Source organism: Geotrypetes seraphini, chromosome 1 (genome assembly GCF_902459505.1).
Source record: "Geotrypetes seraphini chromosome 1, aGeoSer1.1, whole genome shotgun sequence".
Lineage (NCBI taxonomy): Eukaryota > Metazoa > Chordata > Amphibia > Gymnophiona > Dermophiidae > Geotrypetes > Geotrypetes seraphini.
Window position 1 is genome coordinate 370923349 of NC_047084.1, and position 19613 is coordinate 370942961.

A 19613-nucleotide genomic window follows, 5' to 3' on the forward strand; every position below is an offset into this window, starting at 1 on the left:
GATTTGTGTCTTCAGGCAAGCCCTGCCTAATCTCTTTTTGATGTAGCTTCCTGGGAAGCCTCATTTCTTGCAACTTCATTCAATTTAAATTACCTTATCTTGATTCAATTCCACTTATAACCCAGCTGATGTTAGTTCTTCCCAGTTTCCCTGTTGTTTTTTTTCTAAGCATGGTATTAGTGTTCTGTCTGTATATGTCTTGTAAATCTGTCTTGACTAGATTGTAGGCTCCATGAGCAGAAACCTTGTGTTATGTGTGTGTTTCTGTGAAACGCTTCATACACAAAATCATAATAATAATTACAGTTCTAAGTTTGGTTCTGTTCACCACTCTGATTTCCAGCACGTGGGCTCTGGACATAAATAACAGAAGAAAGAGATACACCAACCACTACTTAAAAGCTATATTACATTACTCTTTCCAAGTTATTTTACACTGAAATAAATGTGTACAATCTTATACAATAAGGTTTCTTTTTCTGCATATGTACATGTTAAATAAACAGTCCTTTAAATAGCATGTTAATTTTCAGACACACAAAAAAAAAAAAGCATGAGAAAAGTTTATAATCACTAAAAGAAAATAATAAAAAGGAAACTGTGCTTGATAAATATCCAGCTCTGGAACATGCTGAGGCAGGAAGACATATTCGCTCAGTCTGTGACAGACCCACATTTTGCAGGAAGACCTTCGGATTCTCGCCATTTTGCAAGGCGCTTCTTGAACCAGAGCTGGACCAAAAAAGGAAAATCAAGTATTAAGAAACGTGCATTAGGTGGCAAGCAAAATATAGAAGCAGAAGTAATTAACATACCAGAAGAAAAAAAGCAGGTTGAGCAAAGTTTGACAAAGCCCCGTTTGCCATGGCACCTAGAAATTTGGTGGTGACTAGGCTTGCCTATGCCAAATGCTCCTTCCTCAGCCATGTCCTGTGTTTGTGTAACTCTTGTTCGAGAGTCAAGACCCCCATTTTTCCTCCAAAAAAGGAAGAAAAATGGTTGACTCGAATATAAGTTGGGGGCTTAATATTCAAGTGCCATGCCCTGCCAGGATCTGTATCCAGTGTCCCCTCCGTTATGCCCTCCCCTACAAGATTCTGCACTCAGCCCCCCCTCCCTACCAAGTTCTGCACCCAGCTCCCTTCCCTCTCTGCCCTGCACTCAGTCCCATTCCCTACAAGGCTGTGAACCAAGCCCCCTTCGTTGCCAGGCTCTGAATACTGTCCCACCTTCCTTCCCTATACCCTCTTCCCCCTAAAAAGAGCCAGTGATGTCACAATGGCTTGATTGTCCCATACTCCCCTCTGCCATCTAACCCAGCCAGCAGATTAACCCTTACCCTTAACTGAAACCACTAATAATTACCACCCTCCCTCCTTCCCTCCCTTGCGTACCTGTTCCCTGGTGGTCCAGCGTGTATCCCATGCTGAAATCCTTTGTAAAGGTAGCCGGCAGCCAGTGGTGCACCTGGGCCGGCACGCAGGAGCAAGCTTTTCATGCTGCCGGCTGGCCCTACACCGCTTCTTGATAGGCTACCGCGAGAACCTATCATTGAGCAGTGCAGGGCCAGCTGGCAGCACGAAAAGCTCGCTCCTACGTGCCGGCCCGGGTACACCACTGGCTGCTACCTTTACAAAGGATTTCAGCGCGGGATACACGCTGGACTGGTTTAGCGACGATTAGATTTGCCAACCTGATGCAGAAAACGGCTCATCGTGTGGTTTTCTGCAGGATCCCTCATTCGCCAATCTGGCCATACAAATAAGCTCATTAATATTGAAATGCCATGTAAACTAGCAGACTGATTGATGCGCTAACATGGCTTCCTGATGCACAAAAAATAGTGATTGTTTTTAGTGATCCAAAAAAAGTGCCATACCTCCACACACACAACTGCCCCATCAAAAAAGCCCCCCCCACCCCCCCCCAGGCAATGAGAGCCCTCTCCAACATTCTCCCCAATGAACTGGCACTGGGAAGCAACCCCCTCTCCCGCACCAGCGAAAATCAGCAGTATGCCAACAGAAGCCTACCCCCAAAGCAGGTGCCACCCCCAAACTATCCCCTACCCCCTTCCTCCCCAAATAAAGGCAGAAGGAATGCCCACTCCCTCCTGCCACTGGATGCTCCCCTGAACCTCTCTCCCCCCCGCATGTTTGAAGAGAGCAGGAGGGCCTTTCTCTTCTTGATGCATCATGTGATGCACAGGGAGGAGCCTAAGGTCCTGATAGGCTCAGATGCCTAGGCATATGAGCCAATCAGGTCTTAGGCTCCTCTTTCTGTATCCTGGGATAGCTGGTTTAAAATCAGCATTTATTTCTAATATGAAGAAGAAGGATTACCTTCAAAAGCTAATCTAACCATGCTCTAGTTAGCCCAATAAAAAGGTATCACTTGGATTCCTTTTATTTTGTTTTATTTCTTTTTATTTCTACATATTATCTGTTTACATTGAAGCTGAATGAGAACAGTTCTGACTGCCATCTATTTGTGATGCAGGAGAATTGCATCCAGTTTAGCCGAGGAGTTTGGATAGCACCTTATGCAAATCATGCACTGAGTGGTGAACACACAGACATTTAGAGGGAATTTTATTCCTTTTAAGGGACTTTTTCATGAATGTGAATAAAGCTTGTGGGCCCAAATGAATGTGGTGATATAAACTGAGAGCAGTTGAATCAGAACAGGGGAAGTAGAAATCTACTCCCTTTAAGTTCAAAAGAGGGAAGAAATGGTGCTGAGGCATAATAACCCCAAGTTGAGCTGATTTGGAGTTTAGTAGAAATTAGTTTTGCGTTGTGGAGAGTTATATCTGTGCATTAAGAACATAAGAATAGCCTTACTGGGTCAGACCAATGGTCCATCAAGCCCAGTAGCCAGTTCTCAAGGTGGCCAATCCAGGTCACTAGTACCTGGCTAAAACCCAAGGAGTAGCAATATTCTATGCTACCAATACAGGGCAAGCAGTGGCTTCCCACATGTCTTTCTCAATAACAGACTATGGACTTTTTCTCCAGGAAATTGCCAAACCTTTCTTAAAACCAGCTACGCTATCCGCTCTTGCCACATCCTCTGGCAATACGTTCCAGAGCTTAACTATTCTCTGAGTAAAAAAAAAAAAATTCCTCCTATTGGTTTTAAAAGTATTTCCCTGTAACTTCATCGAGTGTTCCCTAGTCTTTGTAATTTTTGACAGAGTGAAAAATCGATCCACTTGTACCCGTTCTACTCCACTCAGGATTTTGCAGACTTCAGTCATATCTCCCCTCAGCTGTCTCTTTTCCAAGCTCAGAGCCAAAGAAAGAAGTTAAGCTCAAGGCACGTGGCCTTTGGGAACAGCTCAGGGTAGAAGAAAAGGGCTTGTGGATGTATTTGGTGCCTAAGGGCCAGGAAGAACAGAGGTAGCCCTCTAGAGGGTACCCTGTTAGTGGTTGCAGAGTTCTTTTGAGGGCTGGTAGTTTGAAGCCCAGCAGGGAACTACCCCAGAGGCTCTTCTTGAAGAGGGACAAGGCTACCAGATTGCGGTTGGTACTAGTAGCCCAACGGAGGAACTAGGCTACCAGGGTGTGATTGGTACCAGAAGCCCAACAAGGGAGAAGGCTCCATAAAAACAGCAGAAGAGGAGAGCTCTTAGAAGGATAGCGGTCCTCAGAGCTCAAGAATAACTAGAAAACTACAGCAGGAGCAGGGTCACCAGCCTGGAAGAACAGAAGCCATCTACCCCTGAGAGCTTCAACGGATGGCTTAGATTTTGGGAACTGGATGAGAGTGGATTGGAAAGGAGAGGAATTTAATCACACAGCCACGTCCACATATTGACTAAACTGAGAAGTTTGGAAGAAGGTTTAAAGGTTCAAAAAACTATGAGCTAATGGTTTTGGATATCTGAAACACAGACTAACGCTGTTGGGTTAACTGCATAAGTATTGGTTTAAGTGTGTGCATATTGAAACTGGTGAAAGTTGCTTATGCTAAATGGCTTTATGATTAGTCCTATATTGATCAAATAAACTTGTTTATTAGCCAACCTAAGTTTTTTTTTAATTTTCCTGGGGGGAAAAGAGGATGAACCAACCCACTAACACTTCTTATCACCAGGTGGAGGCACCGAGCACTAACCAAGGCATCAATAGAGACTGCCTTTGGGAGGACTCCAGCCAGTTTGGGCCCTGGACCCAGAGCTGCCCTGAAGGGGACATTAGACAATCAAAGCAGTTTACATATTATATACAGGTACTTATTTTGTACCTGGAGCAATGGAGGGTTAGGTGACTTGCCCAGAATCAAAAGGAGCTATAGTGGTTATCCAACTCAGTTCCCCTGATTCTCAGGCCACTGCACTAACCGTTATGCTACTTCTCTGCTGGTCCCAGCCCACTGCTTTATTAGGTTATGCCTCCAGAATAGTCATGAGAAGAGAGTGAGCAGAGACAGTATAAAGAATGTGGCCTTTAACTGTATTCATATATTTTAACAATACTCTTAGGGGGTGGGGGGAATTCTTCATTTTAAAAAACTACAAATTCTTTATTTTTGACTGATAACTTTAGCATTAGAGAATGACACGGTGACGGTTTACCCGCGGCCACCGAATTTAGACCGCGGGTCACCGCCGAAAACGGGGAAGAAAAATAGTAGTCGCTGCGGTGACGGGGACAAGGTCATTCACCGACCGCGGAAACGGTGAATGACTTTGTCCCCGCAGGCCAATGTCCCCCCTTCTAAGAACCGCTATTCACCCGTGTTTCACCGTGTTCGTGAACAGACACAAAATGGGACATATAGTTTAAGAACTCCCTTTCCCTTTCTTTCTCTCGCTCTTCCTCCCCCCCCCCATAGCACCACATCCCCCCCTCCATCTCAACCCCCACCAGCCCTACCTCCGAACTTGTTTTCGAGATCACCGGCCTGCGACGGCCCCGGAGCTTTCCCTCTGCCGCGCCTGCCCTCCCGGAAACAGGAAGTTCCGTCAGAGGGGGGGGGGGAGGGCGTGAGGCGAAGCTGCGTCAGAGGAGGGCGGGACGTCGGTGCGGGACGTCTTCAAGGTTGGGTTTTAGGCGAGGTGTAGGAGTTTCGGCGACCCGCACGCTATCAAAGAGCCGCTGCTGCTCAGTTTCGGTGACAGCGAAGAGTACGAAGGTAGGATGTGGGGAGTTTGATAGTATGGAAACGTTTAGAGGCTGGGGATTAAGAGGGCGAGAGAAAGTTAATTTCCGGACTGTCCAGCTTTATTTTACTGTTTGGGGGTTGGTTTGTTTTTGCAATTTAGAATGCACAATTATGTACTATGGGTTTTAAGGAGGGAGGGTGGGAGGCAGTCCGTCTCCCCCTTACAGAACCATTGGTGCTAACTATTTAGGGCAGCTATAGCGCTGCATACTAACAGATAGGTGTGTGCGTAGCCCTTTCCACCTACAGGCAGTAAGATAAATTCAAAATTATTCTTAAACCATTTCTATTTAATGTATGCTATTGGAAAGAGTAGCTAAGCTAGTCTCTTTTAGTAAGCCATATTAGAGGTTTCAATTAGGACTGTTTTTGTGAAAAAAAAAAACCAGCTCTGTAATGAAGTCTGGCTGGGATACTCTTGCAGCACTGAGCTGGTTTTTTTTATTTACAACCCCTTTTCATGTAGGACTGTGTCGTTTTATGTCTGTGTATAGCTAGTCCAAGGGGTGGTGGAAGATCAGTGATTGAAAAATTTTATGAAAAATAACTATTTTTAAATTTAGTGATCAAAATGTGTCAGTTTTGAGAATTTATATCTGTCTATTTTCAATAGTTGTTTCTGAGGTTTTAAGATTTTGGAGAAATAAACAGAAATGCTGGCCTAAATTAGCAAAAGTTGCACGAGGGATACTGTGCATTCCAGCTACCAGCACATCTTCAGAGAGGGCATTCTCTATTGCAGGAAGGACTGTGGAAGAAAGGAGAACTAGACTGAATCCAGAGATTGTGGATGATTTGTTGTTCATCCACGGGTTAAAAAATAAGAACTATTAAAAGTACATGTCGTGTTTTGTTTTTGTATAGTTTTTAAGTAATATTAAACAAAGTTTTAAAGTTTTAAAGTTTTTAAGTAATATTAAACAAAGTTTTAAAGTTTTAAAGTTTTACTGAATGTTTCCTTTAAACGTAAATAAAGAAAATTATATAAAATCGTACCCGTTTGAGGCTTTTATGTATGCGACGGTGACGGTGACGGGGCGGTGAATGGGGTTGCAGTGGCGGTGACGGGGCGGTGAATGGGATGGCAGTGGCGGTGACGGGGCGGTGAATGGAATGGCGGTGACGGGGCGGTGCAGAGGATGGTGAGACGGTGACGGGGCGGTGACGGGGACCAATTTTTTCACCGTGTCATTCTCTATTTAGCATGCTGCATTTTTAATTAAATTTCTCAAATTTTATATTGTCTTATTTTCATATGTAAGGATCCATTCAAGAAAAAAAATGCTTCAGTGCCTGAATAAATTCATGTAAAGCGTTCTGAGCTCCCTTGGGAAAACGATTAAAAAATAATAATAATAATAATTAGTGCAATATGCTCCTGAATCCAGGACCATGCCAACTTGTCTTCATTGGGGTGTATACCACTCTTCCATAGCATCCCCTGCTGGAATAGCTGCAGTGGTTCTGCCTCCCTTATATAAGCCAGAGATCTCCAGGGTATGGATTTGTATAGCTGTACTGACTGAAGCAGTGTGTGCTTAGGGCTCAGCTTTTGGGCCTAAGTAGTTTGTGTTCTGTGTGAAGCCTCCCTTGTATTTAAGTTATTGTCTGCTCATGAAGTGTATGTGAAAATTGGAGGTTTTTCCCACCCCTCTGCCCGACTGCTAAAGTAAAGAAAAACTCAGGAGTTTGAAATACAAGTCAAAGGAAAAGAGACAGAAATACTCGCCCAGATTTTAATGACAGGAGAAGGCACTGTAAGGAAATATTCCACTATGAAAAAGAAAAAATGCTAGATGTTCGGTACCAGTAAGGTTTAAGTGACGGGCACTGTTACAGTACCATGAAGTTCATAGCCGTGTACCAAGTTTTGAAAAACAATTTGCTATCTATATATATAAAATCGGAGGTATGTATGTGTGTATGTGTGTATGTGCCGCGATCACGCAAAAACGGCTTGACCGATTTGAACGAAACTTGGTATGCAGATCCCTCACTACCTGGGATGATATGTTCTGGGGGTCTCGCGGCCCACCTGCACACGTGGGCGGAGCTACAAACAGAAAATCAGATTTCACCCATTCATGTCAATGGAAAAAATGTAAAAAGCTGCCAACGCAAAAAACGGCTTGCCCGATTTGAACGAAACTTGGTATGCAGATCCCTCACTACCTGGGGTGATATGTTCTGGGGGTCTCGCTGCCCACCTGCACACGTGGGCGGAGCTACAAACAGAAAATCAGATTTCACCCATTCAAGTCAATGGAAATAATGTAAAAAGCTGTGGGACCGATTTGAACGAAACTTGGTATGCAGATCCCTCACTACCTGGGGTGATATGTTCTGGGGGTCTCGCGGCCCACCTGCACACGTGGGCGGAGCTACAAACAGAAAATCTGATTTCACCCATTCAAGTCAATGGGAAAAATGTAAAAAACTGTGGGACCGATTTGAACGAAACTTGATATGCAGATCCCTCACTACCTGGGGTGATATGTTCTGGGGGTCTCGCAGCCCACCTGCACACGTGGGCGGAGCTACAAACATAAAATCATATTTCACCCATTCATGTCAATGGAAAAAATGTAAAAAGCAGTTATTTTACTTAGCAACCTTGACCCACCAAAACTTTGCAATGGCACAAGGCTTTGTGTAAAGAGGTTACTGTCCAATGTAATTGAAGCGACTATCTTAACCGGAAAGGGACAAGGTGAAACCGTATTTATCCCGCGGATACCACTTATTCCAACAGATCTTCCTTTTCAGTTTAAGAGATTGCAAATTCCAGTGAGACTTGCATTCTCTATCACAATCAACAAATCACAAGGACAGACTATTACATACTGTGGAGTGGATTTAAGATCCCCCTGTTTTTACCATGGACAACTCTATGTTGCTTGCTCAAGGGTGGGTTCACCCAAGAATGTATATGTTCTTGCTCCTGGAGGTGAAACTAAAAATGTTGTTTATAATCAAGTTTTGTGTTAGTTGTATTGTATTCATTTTGTCAAATATTTCACATTATTATTTGAATATTGTACTTTTTATAAAGCTGTAAAAAAATAATTTCTTTCACCACTATAAAGTATATTTATTTGAATCCATTTACAGTGTTATTGCTATAATTAAATACCCGTGCAATGCCGGGGCATCAGCTAGTGCTGTATAAAACAGGATGTTGGGTGACTAAAGGATTGATGTTTGCATTCACCTACATTTCCCAACTTGAATTTGATATGCCCTCTTTGAAACTTTGTGGTTAAAATTAGTTAGCATTATAAAGAGTGCACCTGCATGTTTTCCTGCATAGGCTTTCCTTCCCCCGCTTGTTAACAGTATGTTTCCAGCTAGAAGTGTTATAAAAACAATATGATGAGCAATGGAACCATAGATTATCCATCATCTAGTTTATTGTCTCTTGACAACGCAGTAAGAAACTAACTATAAAAGGGTGATAGGGTGGTCACTGGAAGAAAAGGAATGTATAAAATAGCAATTCAGTTCGACCTGTGACATGCTTTGTGAACATAGCCCAGGCTCATTTGTAGCTACATCTGATAATAAAATTGAGATTTGTCTCTAGTGGGAGTTGTCTGAATTTGTGTCTGGGAATTCCCAAGTTCCACACCCCTGCTGAGAGAGTTTGTGTGAAAGAAGATCCCTGAATGGAGAGAGTTGGAAGAAAAAGATATATGGTTTTCCAGCGAACGGGAAACCCCTAACTTCTAAAAGACTGTTATTTACAAGTCGAACTCGGCCATTCAGATTGAGCTTTAAGACCTTCCCTCACCTTTTGTGTTTCCCAATGCCATGTTGTTTTCTTATTCACTACCCGTTTTTACTTTTTTTTATATAATTTTATTGTAAGCCACTTAGAAATTTTGTGACTGGCAGGATATCAAATTTTGATAAAACTCAGAAACTTGGTATTTATTAAAAGAGATCACAGCCAAAAGTAAAGAATATGTGAGATGTGAACTCTACAGGGTTTATCCAGTACTGTATAACCTCAGGACAGAAGCACTACCTCAAAGCTGTATGTTTTTGCCTGATGTTTTGGTAAAGTTAGTTGGACACCCAAGATCCAGTGGCGTACCAAGGGGGGAGGAGGCAGTCCACCCCGGGTGCAGACCTAAAGGGGGTGGCTCCCGGGATCGGTGTCATGGTCCAGGAGCTCACTGCTCTGTTGGTGTCAGGGCTTCCTCTCTGCCGGGTCCTGCCTTTGTGGAAGCAGGAGGAAGGCCCAATGCCGGCAGAGCAGTGAGTTAAAGCTGCCGACAATGAGAAAATTCTCTGAACAGGCTTCTATGGCCTGCCAGGGCCTTCCCTCTACCGTGTTACTGATAGCATCACTGATGACATGGCAAAGAGAAACCCTGGCGGAACAGGCCACAAAAAATATCATGGAGGGGGGGAGTCAGTCGGGTATGGAGGTGCTGCATAGGGGGATGGAAGGGAGAAATGGAAAACTGCTACACAGGGGGATAGGAAGGAAGGATGAAAAGCTCCCTTTACTAAAAGGAGCCCTAAGTTTCCCAGTCACTGCTTTTCCACCATGATCTGCCTCCTATCCCCATCCTTAACATATAGCAGATTCCTCTTTCTTATTTCTCTCTTTCCTTTTCCTCTTCCCTCTACCACCATACTAGACACTCAGTAGTCACTGCTTCACAATGAAATTTTATATTATGAGATTCAGCATGCTAAGGATGCAGTCACCCAGGACACCTGTGGCATGAGATTTCTTGGGTTCTGCATGGTTGAGATGCATCATAGGAACACATAGGTGGACGGGATCCACCCAAGGGTTCTGAAGGAACTAAGACAGGAAATAGCGGGCACAATCCAGCATGTTTGCAACCTATCCTTGAAAACTGGTGAGGTACCAGAGGACTGGAAATTGGCAAATGTCACACCCATCTTCAAGAAGGGATCGAGGGGTGACCCCGGGAACTACAGGCCGGTGAGCCTGACTTCAATTATAGGGAAGATGGTGGAAGCTATGATCAAGGACGCCATTTGCGAGCACATCGAGAGGAATGGCCTACTGAGAACAAGCCAGCATGGATTCTGCAAGGGAAGGTCGTGCCTAACGAACCTTCTGTACTTCTTTGAGGGAATAAGCAGTCGGGTGGACAATGGGGAGCCCATAGACATCATTTACCTCGATTTTCAGAAGGCTTTCGACAAGGTGCCACATGAAAGGCTACTTAAGAAGCTGTGGAACCACGGGGTGGGAGGGGATGTGCACAGATGGATCAAACACTGGTTGTCGGGTAGACTGCAGAGGGTTGGAGTAAAGGGTCAATTTTCTGACTGGCGGGGAGTCACGAGCGGTGTGCCACAGGGATCGGTGCTGGGGCCGTTGCTTTTTAACATATTCATAAATGACCTGGAAAAGGAGGCAAAGTGTGAGGTTATAAAATTCGCAGACGATACCAAACTGTGCGGCAGAGTTAGGACCAGGGAGGAGTGTGAGGACCTACAAAGGGACCTGGACAAGCTGGAAGACTGGGCAAACAAATGGCAAATGCGCTTCAACGTGGACAAATGCAAGGTCATGCATATAGGGAAAAAGAACCCGTTGTTCAGCTACAAATTGGGGGGGGGTATTGTTGGGAGACAGCAGACTCGAGAGAGACTTGGGTGTGTTGGTGGATGCATCACTGAAGCCATCTGCACAGTGCGCAGCAGCCTCGAAAAAAGCCAACAGGATGCTGGGCATCATAAAGAAGGGCATAACAACCAGAACACGGGAAGTCATCATGCCATTGTATCGAGCGATGGTGCGTCCGCATCTGGAATACTGCGTTCAGTATTGGTCGCCACACCTCAAGAAGGACATGGCGGTACTTGAGAGAGTCCAAAGGAGAGCAACGAGAATGGTAAGAGGGCTGGAACACTGCTCATACGCCGAGAGGCTGGAAAGGCTGGGGCTCTTCTCTCTGGAGAAAAGGAGGCTCAGGGGAGATATGATAGAGACCTTCAAGATCATGAGGGGCATAGAGAGGGTGGATAGGGACAGATTCTTCAGACTAAAGGGGACAGCAAATACAAGGGGGCATTCTGAGAAACTGAAGGGAGATAGGTTCAAAACAAATGCAAGGAAGTTTTTTTTCACCCAGAGGGTCGTGGACACTTGGAATGCACTACCAGAGGAAGTGATCAAGCAGAGTACGGTCCAGGGATTCAAACAGGGATTGGACGGATTCCTGACGGATAAAGGGATCGTGGGATACTGAGGGAGGAGCTGGGATGTAACACAAGTATAGAATGTTAACCAGGTAATGAGTATAAACCAACCAGGTCGTGCATGCGCAAGACTGGAGGGCTAGGACTTCGATAGGAAGGCAGGACTTAAACGAGATACCAAGGTGGCAAGGGAGCCCCTTCTAGTGATTCAGACAGGTCGTGACCTGTTTGGGCCGCCGCGGGAGCGGACTGCTGGGCAGGATGGACCTATGGTCTGACCGGCAGAGGCACTGCTTATGTTCTTATGTTCTTATGTTCTTATAGGATGCAAACATGACAAAGAAGGTATCAGGTTTGCTCTCTGCCTCATTGATTGGGGGGGGGGGTTCTCATTGGACTTGTTTTCTGGACATTTATACATTTGCAGCAGACAATGGTCTTCCAGTCTTTTTTATTTTAATTCTTTATTGATTTTCAAACTACAATAGTGCAATACATAAAATGTAACATATAATAATACAATAAAAGCACACTCAGCTTACACTTATTAATAACCAAACATTTTCTCCCACCCAATGATTATTCAATAAAACACACACAAACATAGATTATCAGAAATAAAACCTTACCCTAATCCAATTAATGATATCCTGCCATCCACCCCCCCCCCCATCCTAAGTGCAAATACCCAAAGAACAAAATTAAGACAGAAATGATCCCCCCTTTCTCCCCCTTTCCTGGATGTGCATGCAAACAAACAAAAACTGACTCCTGATCAAAGACCTATCATAGTGAAGAAATGTAAGATGTCAATGGACCCCTAACCAATCTTGAACTTTCATTAAGTGCAATATAAGATAAAATCATTTTACACTTTAACATCGCTTAATATTTTACCATAGTCTAATTCATATCAAATATCCTTCCCTCCCACATATAAAAAAAAAATATTACTCATTCTTTACAATATTTTGTCTTTCAGTCATGGGAATGGGGTTTCTCAATGATTATGAGTCAGGACTATTTCATTTACAAACTAAAATGTGAGAGTTATTTTTGACATGTCCCCGAGTCTGGAATCTCAGACGTTGTCCCAATCTCAGCTAACAACCTCCATGCCTGTTGTGATACCTTAAATCTAAGCCTCCATTTACATGTTGATTCTGGTTTTTGCCCCACCACATCTACTTGGAAGGCACAGCCATTCTCTTTGTGGAAAGATGGATTTCATTACATTACTCCTCTCTTTCAGTTTTATACCATGTTCTAATCAATCTTTTTTTCCCATAGGAAAAATGCCTCAAGTATTTCAGTACTCCTCTCCATTCTCCTCTATGATTTATACACTTACAGGTCTTTTTAATAAAGCACGCTAGATATTTTAGCATGTGCTAAATGCTAACACGTCCATAGGATATGATGGACGCATTAGCATTTCGTGCGCACTAATATTTAGTGTACGCTAAAAAGGCTAACGCACCTTAGTAAAAGGACCCCTTAGGTTCTTAACTTTCAGTTCACATTCCCCTCACTTACACACCATTTCCTGCATCTGTACTACTGCTTTTTTCATAACACTGTGCACACGAGACCTTCAGATTGTCTGTGTGCACTGTATCTGTGAATTTTTTCAGGTTATTTTAATCTTACGATTAGTGGCCAAAATATCAGGGAAACCATAAGAAACCTGCCACTGGCTGGATATAATTCATGAAGAAAATAGGTCTTTTCTGTACATTATGAAGTTCTTTCAGTTTTTATTGAAGCAATTTTAATGTAATCCGTTGAGTACTTTTGTAACATTTGGTGGAATATCAAATTTTAATAAACAAAAATGTTTTCTGCACAATATAATCAAATGACAAACCAAACTGGAGCAAATGTGAGACATAAGAACATTAGAATTGCCCTACTAGCCCAGTATCCTGCTTCCAACAATGGCCAGTCCAGGTCACAAGTACCCAGCAGTAGCGCTGTCTGATTTTCGATTCAAATCGATTCACCGACTCACTTTGGATGAATCGATTCGAATCGATGTGTATTTTTAAAAAACTGGCCTCTCCGATTCGGAACCCATCCCTCCTCCCCGTGTCCGGCTATCATCGCGATCACGAATCCTGCTGTCGCCGCAACTCAAAACATTTTTAAAAAAAAAACTCTCTCACCGGCTTGTGGATTCCCCGGCCTGACTTGGCACAGCCTGACGTTCTGTGTTTGACTCCGGCTAAAGAAAGTAAAAAAGAAACCCCCCCCCCAAAAAAAAAAAAAAAACAGGCGATTTTTAAACCCTCCCAGTAACACTAGCATGGATTAGCATCTGCACTTCCATAGTTTTAGCGAGTCAATTCCTTTCTGCAGCCTCAGGGCCTCTGCTAGGCTGTCCCGCCTCCGAGGAAGAAGGAAGTTGCATCATCGGAGGCAGGATGGCCTAGCAGAGGCCCTGAGGAATCGCCTGGTTTTTCAGAGTTTTTTTTCTTTTTTTAGCCGGAGTCAAACACAGAACGTCAGGCTGTGCTGAGTCTGACCAGGGAATCCACAAGCCGATGAGAGCCAATGAGAGCCTGTTCATCGGGAGGGGAGCGTGGTGCCGATGGACCTGGGAGACAAGAGGGAGGGGTGCTGATAGGAGGCAAGGAGAGGAGGGAGTGGTGTTGCTACACCTGGGAGGTGAGTGGGTAAAGTACTGCTTCTAGTCAGAGGGGAGGGAAAGGGAAGGGAGAGGAGCCCTGCTAGTCGGAGAGGAGAGGTGCTGTTTGCCCTGGGGGTGGAAAGGAGAGGTGCTGCAGCTAGTTGGTCCAGGAAACAAAGTAGAGAAGAGGGGAGGGAGAAGTACTGTTGGAGCTGAGTGGTGGAGGGAGGTGAGAGAGAGAGGTGCTGCTGGATTGTGAACATGAGGAGAGTGCTGCTGGACTTAAAATGGAAGAGGGAAAGCTGCAGCAGGACTGATGGGAGAGCAGTTGAGGAGGAGAGGGGAAGGGGGAAGAGCAGTGGAGGAGGAGAGTGAGAGGGGAAGGGGGGAGAAGGAAGACCAGGAAGGAAGAGGAGAGGAAAGAGAGATGCCAAGACCATGGGAGGGAGGGGAGGGAAAGGAAAGGCATTACTAGACCATGGAGGGAGAGATGTCAGGGCATGGGGGGGGGGGGAAGGAGACAGATGCAAGACCAGGAGAAAGGAATGGAAATGGAAGGGGAGGACACAGATGGAAGATGGATGGTTAGCACGAAGAAAGAAGCGAGTTATCAGAAGACAACCAGAGCCTGGGACCAACAAGATTTGAATAATGACCAGACAGCAAAAAGTAGAAAAAAATCATTTTATTTTCTGTTTTGTGATTACAATATGTCAGATTTGAAACGTGTTACCTGCCAGAGCTGGTGTTAGACCGCAAACATGAGCTAGGATTGAACAGAGAGAGGAAAAATATTTTTTGTTTGTTTATTTTGTTTACACCACAGCGCCAGTGTGGTTAGGAGAGGGCAAAGAAGCTATAAAATAAACCCACCAGGATGTTTGAAAAAAACACCCAATTGGGCAGGAAAATTCAATTCAATAGGCTGAATCGAATCAAAATTTTTTTTCCTGAATCGGGCAGCACTACCCAGCAGAGTCCCAAACAGAGGCAAAATTCCATGCAACATACCCCCAAGAACAAGCAGTGACTTTCATAAATACAACTTAAGCCAGGTACCCAAGCTTACTGCTTCAAATTAAAGTATAACTTTAAGTGCTTGTGGCTAATAACATACAGTACAATTTAAACCGCTGTTGAAGCCAGAGTGAAATGGTGGCTTCTTGAGTTTTTTTTCTTCACATAGAATAAGTGTTGAGCACACACACATATATTCACATTTTGAAAGTGTTAATGCAAAAATCATACAATTCTGGAGGGTTTTCTGACCGATGATTTCTTATACAACCCATGTTGAACAAGTCAGTTTAGAAAACCGTTAAAAACTCATTTGTTTTAATGTAACTTTCCTGACATGACAGCTATTTAAAATAGGATTATGCTTATATAATTGACATAAATGCCTAATTTACAGATACTGTATACACCTGTTCAGATGTAAATATCATTAGTGTATATTTTCTTTTTGTATTGATTTTTATGTATTTTATAAGCTTTGTATGTGATGATGTACACCACTGAAAATGTTAGATCATGAGGTACACACATTTAGGAGTCCTTTTATTAAGGCGCACTGATGATTAATTTAGCGCGCGCTAAATCGTTTAGTACGCCTTAATAAAAGGACCCATTAATAAATAAAATAAACATTCCAAGCTTATGCATTTGACAACAGGGTGTCCAAGGTCTTTTCCTCCAGCTACACTTTAATTTGAAACAGTAGATTTTGATATCTGGCTTAGGTTGCGTTTATATAGGTCATAGTAGTTTTGCTGAGTTTTATACAGCTTTATTTTTTGGAAGTGATAAGCAGTTGCTTTTCCCAGGTCTAGCTTAATAATGGTTTATGGGATTTTCCTCCAGGAATTTGTCCAAACCTTTTTTCAAACCCAACTACATTAACTGCTTTTTGTGCCAGAGCTGAACTATACATTGAGGCCCATTTTCTATAAATCGTGCCTTAAATTAAGTGCTAGTAAGAGCCCTACCGGCGCCTAAGTTAAGTGCTTAACGCAGTTTAAAAGAACTCTTAAACAAATTTCAAGGCACCTACTGGCACCTAAAAAAGCACAACCGGACTCACACCCACGGAGGTGCTTTACAGTGCCCAAGGCATGACTAACGCCGGAAGTGGCATCAGGCGTCATAAAGTGCCTCCTTAGGCGCGATTCATGGAAAAGGTAGGTGCTGAAAATGTAGGCCTTGAAAACCCTGGCCTACACTTCTGGCACTTCTCTATTCATTGTGATATTCACCATATCCGAGTTTTTTGTGCTACACTTCTGGCACCTACATTTCCCAAAGGCGCATTTCTATACAAGGTATCATTGCGTGACTGACACACAATCAGCGACTGCTTTAAAGGCAGCCACCAATGGCGCCATTTATAGAATCCAGGCCTGAGTGGAAAAAAAAAAAAGAACATTTTCTCTGTATTCGTTTTGAACGTGTTACTATGCATCTTCATGGAGTGACCCTAGTCTTTGTACTTTTGAAAAAGTAATAATTGATTTGCATTTACCCATTTCCACAGATTAAAAAAAGAATTAGACACTGTACTCAAGGTGTGGTCTCACCATGGAGTGATACGGAGGCATTATGATGATCTCTGTTCTGTTCTTTTCCTAACAATTCCTAACATTCTGTTTTCCAGAGACTAGGAAATCCTGGATATTAACAGAAAGGGAAGAAGAAAGATACATACAGGCCCTAATTGACTAACATTTTTTCCTTTATGCACACAGCATGGAAAAAATACTTTATTGAAACAAGACCGTAACATGAGGCAAGCCATGCCCCGGTTTCCCTTGTTTTCATAATAACCACGAACAAACATTGCAGTATAATATCCTTCACCTGGGAAGGGGGGGAGGAAGGGAATCAGACTGCTTGGGCCATTAAGGTATTATTTTCAGCCACCAGTAAAGGTCTTGATTTCAAGTTTGGTCAGAGCAGCTGAAAAAAAGAAAAGAGAGCAGGGGACAAGAGTGGGCAGAAAAAGAGGTCAGCAATATCGACCATCAGGCATGCAGACAGCTTAGTTAGATAACTTTCCCTCTCTATGGGGAGGAGACCAGAATGCCCTGATACTCTGTAAATGCACCTTCTGGCAACACTCCACTCACAGAAAAAAAATCTTTTTGTTAAGCTACTATAATTGTAGCATGAAATGATATTATAATTCTGCTTGGAGTTAAAATATGTAGCCTGATATACATTACATTACATTAGTGATTTCTATTCCGCCATTACCTTGCGGTTCAAGGCGGATTACATCTGAGGGAAGCTATGTATATATTAAATAGAGTAGGTGATAGGGGTGATCCTTGGGGAACTCCGCAGGGGTTGGACCAAGGTTCTGATTTTTCTTGCATTGTTTTGACTCCGTAAGTTCTTGATTGTAGGAATCCTTTAAACCATGCAAGTACTTTGCCAGAGATTCCTATTGAGTCGAGAGTTTATAGAAGCATGTCGTGGTCGCCAAGTCAAAGGCAGCAGAAAGGTCTAATTGTATCAGCAGTATTTTTTTGCCTGTACTGAGGTGTTGTCTTGCAGTGTCCATTAGTGTTCCTAGAAGTGTTTCCGTGCTGTATTTAGATATAGTTAATATTACTGAAGTTATGAATTTTGAATTTGAATTATTGCCTGACCCAATAGATTATTTATTCTGAGGGACTTAAATAACATAAGAACATAAGAATAGCCTCACTGGGTCAGACCAATGGTCCATCAAGTCCAGTAGCCCGTTCTCAAAGTGGCCAATCCAGGTCACCAGTACCTGGCCAAAACCCAAGGTGTAGCAATATTCCATGCTACCGATACAGGTCAAGCAGTGGCTTCCCCCTTGTCTTTCTCAACAACAGACTATGGACTTTTACTCCAGGAACTTGTCCAAACTTTTCTTAAAACCAGCTACGCTATCCACTCTTACCAAACCCTCTGGCAATGCATTGCAGAGCTTAACTATTCTCTGAATGAAAAAAAATTTCCTCCCTGTAACTTCATCGAGTGTCTTTGCAATTTTTGACGGAGTGAAAAATCAATCCACTTGTACCCGTTCTACTCCACTCAGGATTTTGTAGACTTCAAACATATCTCCCCTCAGCTGTCTCTTTTCCAAGCTGAAGAGCCCTAACTGTTTTAGTCTTTCCTCATACGAGAGGAGGTTTGAGTGGAGAATGAACATTGAAAAGACCCTTCATAAATTGAGGAAACCACCGGATGCACAGAGAGCGGTTTCCCCTCAAGTGGCTGATGAAAAGCAGCAATGGCACCGAGATGGACTCGAATAGAAGTTGATTTGAGACCAGACCAGGATAAGTGCAGCAGGTAGTCCAGGATGGACGACAAGGAGGAAGACAGCGGCTCCAAGTTGAACGTAGCGCACCAAGAGGAAAATCTGGTCCATTTCTGAGAATAACACTGGCGAGTGGATCTCTTCCTAGAAGTCTCGAGAACATCCCGAACAGGCTGAGAGAAATGAAACGAGGCAGTCAGGTGTTGAGGTACCAAGCTGTCAAGTGTAGAGACTGCAGGTTGGGATGAAGAAGAGAGCCTTAACTCTGAGAAAGAAGAGAAGGAAAAACTGGAAGAATCAGAGGCTCCCTGGCACTAAGTCTAAGCAGCAGGGAGAACCAGGGTTGTCTGGGCCACCGAGGAGCTATCAGAATCATGGTGGCGTGGACACACTTGAGCATGACGAGAGTTTTCAAAATCTGAGAAAATGGAGGGAACGCGTAGAGAAACTGGTCCGTCCAGTCCAGAAGGAAAGCATCCGCCTCGAGCCGGTGAGGAGAATAAATCCTGGAGCAAAACCAGGGCAACTTGTGGTTGAGGGGGGACGCAAACAGATGCACTTGCGGAGTTCCCCACTGAGCAAATACCTGACACAGAGTCGATGAATGGAGGGACCATTCGTGAGGTTCTAAAAGGTGACTTGGCTTGTTGGCCAAACAGTTTTGCTGGCCCTGAATGTAGACTGCTCTGAGAAAGATGTTGTGACTGATCGCTCATTCCCAAAGCCTCAGAGCTTCTTGGCAAAGAGACAGGGAACCCGTACTCCCTGTTTGTTGACATAATACATGGCCACTTGGTTGTCCGTCCGAACAAAAACCACATGGTCATGAAACAGATGAAGAAAAGCCTTGAGAGCGTTGAAAATGGCTCGAAGCTCCAACAGATTGATGTGACAGCACCTCTCCTCGCTGGACCACGGCCCTTGAGTTCGGAGGCCGTCCAGGTGAGCCCCCCAAGAATAGGCGGATGAATCCGTCGTCAGGACCTTCTGCGGAGGAGGTGCGTGAAACAGAAAACCTCTAGAAATATTGGAAGAGTGCATCTACCAGCGGAGAGATTGTTTCAGTAAAGGAGTTACTGCAATCCTGTGTGAGACCGGATTGCGAACCTGACGCCACTGCAAGGCCAGGGTCCACTGAGGAACGCGAAGGTGAAGTCTGGCAAAAGGCGTCACATGAATGGTGGAGGCCATGTGCCCCAGCAGAATCATCATGCTTCTTGCCGAGATGGTCGGACAAAGAGACACCGTCTGGCAAAGACAGAGGAGAGCCTCCTGCCGAGGACGAGGTAGAAACGAGCGGAGACGAAGCGTATCCAACACTGCTCC

General features: G+C 44.0%; 1 protein-coding gene across 2 annotated transcripts in view; it reads right to left on the minus strand.

Moving 5' to 3' along the window:
* Nucleotides 1-389: 389 nt before the first annotated feature.
* Nucleotides 390-19613, minus strand: part of HOPX (HOP homeobox) — a 75524-nt gene continuing 56300 nt past the window's right edge. For both annotated transcript variants that reach the window (XM_033944286.1, XM_033944377.1), the window contains one exon: nt 390-732. In XM_033944286.1, the coding sequence (XP_033800177.1) occupies nt 655-732 (78 nt within the window). In that variant the 3' untranslated portion in view covers nt 390-654. The remainder of the gene's footprint in view (nt 733-19613) is intronic.